Here is a 5,785-nt window from a genome sequence, read left to right on the forward strand (position 1 = left end):
CCTCCAGGTCCCCCGCCCGCCCGCCGGTCCTCCCTCCCTCCCGTCCCGTCCCGTCCCGTCCCCGCGGGCGGAGAAGCAGAGGCACACACAGGTCCGGGCACGGCGCTTTACTGCACGGGCCGCGCGCTGGAATGTGCGGAGAACAAAGGGCGCGGGGCCCGGCACGGACATAAATAGAGCAAAAAGGAAGAGTCCGGGCGGGGCGGGCGGGGCGGGAGCGCGGCCCGGCCCGGCACAGTCCCGGGGCCGGGCACAGTCCGGGGCGCTCAGTAGGCCGGCACCTGGTGCTGCGGCTGGGGCAGGAGCTGGCAGCCGCTGTTGACGTGGCTGAGCACCTTCTGCTTGAGCTGCGCCACCTGCTCGCGCAGCAGGTTGGCGGTGGAGGCGAGCTCCGTGTTCTGGCTCTTGAGGCTCTTCACCTTCTCCTCCAGCCGCGAGATGCGCTCCAGCTTCCTCTTGCGGCACTTGGAGGCGGCGATGCGGTTCCGCAGCCGCTTGCGCTCCGCCTTGATGCGCTCCTGCGTGTCCATGTCGATGGGCGAGAGCGGCGGGCTCTCGCCGAAGCTGGGCGCCTCGGGCACGGTCTGCGGCTCGTCCTTGAGCGGCGGCGGCTGCAGGCGCGGGTGCTGCGCGGCGGGGCCCGGCGCCAGGTAGGGCACGGGCTCGGGGGCGTAGGTGCCGGCGGGGCCGGGGTAGGTGCTCAGGTTGGCGTAGACCGGCGGCTCGGGCGGCGGCGGCGGCGCGGGCGCCAGGCTGGCGGCGGGCAGGTCCCCGGCGGCGCCGGGCCCGGCCGCGGGGCCCAGCTGGTTCTGCTTGTGCAGGTCCTCCAGCGCCTTGACGAAGCCCTCGGCGAACTCCTGCTCCTCGCTGGCCGCCGCCTTGGGGTAGAGGAACTGGCCGCTGGTCGGCGTGGTGGTCACCAGCCCGTTGGACTGGATGATGAGCCGCTCCAGCTCGGGCGACGCCAGCTTGAGCAGCCCCAGCTCGGGCGAGCCCAGCAGCGCGGGCGCCTCCCCGCTGCCGCCCGCCGCCTCGGCCCGCGCGTGCGGGTGCGGGTGCGCGTGCGGGTGCGGGTGCGCGGGGCCGGCGCCGCCGGGCGCCTTCAGGCCGGCCACCACCTGGTCGCTGAGCGCCAGGCCCAGCGCGTCCTTCTTCATCATGCTGCCGCCGGGGAAGGGCGGGAGGAGGCCGCTGCTGCTGCCGCCGGCCGACGGGGCGAAGCCGCTGCCGAGCGCGCTCAACACATCATCATGGTAGAAGGGTGTTTCCATCCTCCTCCCCCGCCCGGCGGCGGGGGCTCGGCTCGGCGCGGCGCGGCGCGGGGGCGGCGGCGGCGCGGGAGGGACGGCGGCGGCGGAGTGGGGCGGGGGGCGGGCGCGGGAAGCTCCGGGCGCTGCTCCGCCACCTCCGCCCGCTCCCCACGCACACGCGCGTCTCGGGCGCCGCGGCCGCGCCGAGCCCTTAAATCCCCAGCGCCTGCCCGATGAGCTCACCGCGCGCAGCCGCCATTGGCTGCAGATGACGTCTCCGGGGGCTCATTTGCATGGGGGGCGGGGCCTGCTCGCCACGCCCCCTCCTGGCCGCGCTGTCGCCGGGGAGACCGGGCTGGTAAACGGCAACAGCGCGGGGCCTCCTGGGTTGACGTCATAGGGGAGGGGAGGGGGGAGGGCTCACGTGGTGCGCGCCCCGCGGGCCCGGCCCGGGGTTATTTATAGGCACGAAGGGAGCCGCCGCGGGGCCTGGCTCGGGCCTGGCGGGGCGTGCTCGGCGCTGCGCGGAGCCCCTCGGGGAGCTGCAGCGGGGCGGAGCGGGGTACGACCGCCCGGCCCCGCCCCCCTGCAAGCAGCTCCGACCCCGTCCCGACAGCCGGCCCGGCCTGGGGCAGCTCCCCGCCGCCCTGCACCTGCCCGTCGCTCCCCGCTGCCCGAGCTGGAGCTCGCTCCGCGTGTGCCGGGCTGGGGAAGGGGCCGCAGCCCCGGGCCCACGGCGCAGGAGCCGGGCTTCCAGCGGAGCCCCGGGCCCGGGCCGCTCGCGCCGTTCGGTGCTCGGCTCTGCAGCCCCCGGCCCGGCTCCGCCCAGGACACCCGCAGCCGCAGGCCCTGTTGCTTCAGCGCGGGCTGGAGCCGTGGAAGGGTTAATCTCATCAGGGCTCGAGTAAAAATGAAGCCTAACGAGTTTGGGGAAGAAGCAGAGCCAGCGGCGGGCGGGCGGGCGGGCGGGGGCCACGCTCCCATCAGGGGCTGGGCTGGGCTGGGCTGGGCGCCGTGTCCCGGGATCCCGTCCACCCATGGCCGCACAGCTCGGCGAGCTCGCTCTTGCCCGAGCGGGGACGGTGCGGGCCCGCGGCAGCCTCCAGCGGGACGGGCGCAGACGCACGGCGCCCGCGGCCGGCGCACGCCTGCTCCTCCCCGCGGGACCGGGCCGGGCCTTGCCGGCGTCGCGCCGCGCCGCATCGCAGGGCAGCTGCCCCGCAGCGCGGTCCCAGGCCCGCCGGCCTGCACACTCCCCGCCACCGCCCGGGGCTTTCTTGCCTCGCATGGCTTGGGCTCTTCTACCACCTGCGGCCGCCCAGCGAGACCCTTGCTCGCAGCCCTGCGGGCAAACATCTGCTGCTGCTACAGGGCGGCCTTTGAGGAGGCGCCTGACACCGGCTCAGTCTCCAGGACACAGCCAGGCCCTTCCCGCCGCGTCCCTGGCCGGGGAGGTGCCTGGAGGGTGCCGAGCTGGGAGGGGCTCTGCAGCCAGCTGTGGCCGGGCTGTGTGCAATGGGCCGGCTGCTTTTCCTCACCGAGGATGCTTCCAGCAGCACGTCTCCCGGTGAGGAACAGCGAGCCCCGGCGCGTAGGCCAGGGCCCGGTCTGCGGTGCTCTGAATGCAGGGGTCCTCCACGCGTCCCCCAGCTTCCGCGGGGCCTGGCTTGCATGCCACCACCACAGGCACAGAGAGGGGAGCTGATGTGCCCGCTGTCATGCAGAGCCCCTGGGCAGAGCCGGGGTCTGGAAGAGCTCCCAGGCCTCCACAGTGGGGGACTCTCCCCTCCTGTGACCTGATGAGAGCCCAGCATCAGCGTCAGCTGCAGGGCAGCTCATTCCCTGCCTGGGTGGACTGTGACCTGCCTCGATGCCTGTTGTACCCCCACATCCTTGCAGGCCAGGGTTGCGCTGCCCCTGGATGCTGTGCCCGGGGTGCCCAGCACAGCCGCTCACTGCACCGGGCCCCAGCACCGGGCGGGTGACAGACACTCACAGGATCCTGGGTTCAGACTTCCCCAGAGCACTGTGGGGGGCCCGGGGCAGCTCCCACAGCCTCTGCACTGCACAGCACCCGCGATGCCTGTCCTGGACCAGGCCAGCCCAAGGCCCCCGTGGCCTTCGACATGCCTGGGAGGGAAGGGCAATGCTCAACCAGAGGGAGCAAACGCAGCCATGGGAGAGGAGCTGGGCGAGGAGGGCGGCAGGCGGGGCAGAGGCAGCGGGAGGGGACATGGCTCCGACCCACGGCCCGGCCTGCACTCCCTGCCAGCACCCCCAGTCCCAACTCCTGTCCCCCAAGGTGAGGCCAGACTTTCCCATGTCCCAGCAGAGCTCCTTGGGGCCAGCAGCCGGAGGGTGACCCGCCAGCACCCCCGAGGCTGCGCTGGGGCCCAGAGGACACCTGTGCGGAGCAGGGCTGGGCGCTGCTCTTTGGGGTCTCCCTGCCCCAGTAGGCCGGCTGGGGTGGCAGCTGCTCCACAGAGAAACCACAGGAAAGGGCATCCCCTCGCCCTTAGCCTGGACCCAGAGGCAGCGGGGAGCCCGTGTGATCAGAGCCAGGAGCGCGTGCGCAGCCCTGGGACGTACCAGCCTGGAGGCGAAGCCGGGGCAGATGCTCTGGGATTAGGTTGCTCTGGGAGACAAAGGCAGGAGGCGGGAGCTTCCCTCCCACGGAGGAGCTGCGGCAGGACGGGGACAAACCAAAGGCAGAGCCCAGGGTAGGATCACGAGGCGCCCGCCCCCAGCCCTTGAGCTGGGAGCATCCTGACAGCTGCCACCCTGGCCTGATCCCCTCCATGCCCGTGGGTGCAGGACAAGGCCCAGGCAGGCCAGCCCTGCGCCCTCAGCCCAGGGGACCTGCCTGTGCCCCTGCAGCAGGTGCGAGCAGGGCTGTGACGGAGCCGTGGCTCGGGGACCTGCCGACCCCCTGGCCCAGAGCCCCCGGCCCAGGGTGCTGCAGTGCTGAGCCACAGGCCTGCAGGCCGGCGAGGCGCTGGCTGGCTGCACGGGGCTCCGCGCCAGCCTTTCAAGGCCGTTCCCGGCACACCGAGTCCCAGGAAGCGTGGGGCACCAGAGCCGGGAGAAGCAGGTTTCTCGGCGGCACGGTGCAGGGGGCGGCAGGGCTCCCCCAGCCCAGGCTGACACTCACCGTGACTCACGCCCACCCTGGCTCTACGCCCCCTCCCCACCCACACTCCCCAGGTCAGGCTGGGGGCCTCAGAGCTGGGGAATGGGGAAGGGTTGCTTTAACTCCTTCCTGCCTGCGAGGCCTCCCCCCAGAAGCAGGGGCAGGCAGTGCCTGCAGGCTGGCTGGAGGGAGGGGGCTGCCTTGGGGGAAACAGAAACCCTGGAGCAAAACACCGCCCTCCCCCCCGCCCCCTGCTCCCCGCCAGCTCCAGGCAACGCTTCCTGTTTTGCAGGGAGAGCCATCGTGACCCGCGTGTCAGCTCCCAGCTGTGCGCGGCGCAGGGGTGCGAGGGAGCCACGGCGCTGCGGGTGGGACCTGGCCATTCCCCACCTCTGCCCCCAGCCCCCAAACCCTGGCAGAGCTGCCTGGCCCGCTGCACGCGGGAGCAACCTCAGCACCATGCTGCCAGCCCTGGACAGAAGCCCGCTGGGGAAGGGGGTGGGGGCTGCCCCTTGGACCGGCTGTGCCGCCACTGGCAGCAGGAGCCGTGGGCCCCTCTCGCCAGCGCTTGAGGAAAAAGCAGCTCTGGAGAGCAGTCGTGCCCGATCACCAGAGACAGCTAGCGCGAGCCAAGCTCCCTCCCGGGCAGTGAGCGGGGACCGAGCTGACACCGCCTGGGCCTGCACTTGCAGGGCCGCAAAAGAGCCAGGCTGGCAGCAGGGCACGCCACACCGAGCTGCCTGCACTGGGCAGGCCACTGTCCCCCCTGCCTCCCTGTGCCCGGCTCTGTGACCCTGGGAGGATGGAGGCTCCACCACCTTGCCAGGCTGAGGAGCTGGCCCCAGCGCCCGGCTCCCACCAGCCAGTCCTGTGGGTCAGCAGCCTGGGACTACGGGGGAGCGAGCCCAGCTCAGGGGCACAGGTTCATGCAGCAGACCCTGGTACTGCACCGTGCAGCCCAGCCTGGTCTTCTGTGACCCCCGGGCAGAGGGAGCCCCTACGTAGCTCCAGTCCGCGGCCCCTCGTGCCTGCAGGTGGCCTGCCTCGCACAGCACTGCACTGCACTGCAGCAGGGAAGGAGTTAAAGCAGTGCACACTGCGTCACAGCCCTGCAGGCGGCTGAGGGGGTGGATCCGCGTCAGCAGTGACGCCAAGGCCCCGCTCGCCTGCAGCCGGCTGCGGTGGGGGGCGGGCGCAGCTGCTGTGCATAAACCCCCACTCGGCCACAGGCCCCAGCCAGGCGCGAGGGGCTCCGGCGGCTGGTGCGGCCTCGCCCGTGGCCAAGGCCTCTGCTCCCCCTTCGCCCGGCGGCCTTGATGCCAGCGAGTCTGAGCCGGGCGGCTCCAGCCGTGGCAGACGGCAGGGAGGGGAGCCCGCAGTGCTGCTCTGGAAGGGCGTGAGCCCA

General features: G+C 72.8%; 1 protein-coding gene across 1 annotated transcript; it reads right to left on the bottom strand.

The window, feature by feature from the left end:
- Positions 1 to 92: 92 nt before the first annotated feature.
- Positions 93 to 1,395, bottom strand: JUND (JunD proto-oncogene, AP-1 transcription factor subunit). The gene has a single exon (XM_019489799.2). The coding sequence runs from the start codon at positions 1,269 to 1,271 to the stop codon at positions 267 to 269; it is 1,005 nt and encodes a 334-aa protein (XP_019345344.2). The 5' UTR covers positions 1,272 to 1,395; the 3' UTR covers positions 93 to 266.
- Between the last annotated feature and the right edge of the window lie 4,390 nt (positions 1,396 to 5,785).

Source organism: Alligator mississippiensis, chromosome 16 (genome assembly GCF_030867095.1).
Source record: "Alligator mississippiensis isolate rAllMis1 chromosome 16, rAllMis1, whole genome shotgun sequence".
NCBI lineage: Eukaryota > Metazoa > Chordata > Crocodylia > Alligatoridae > Alligator > Alligator mississippiensis.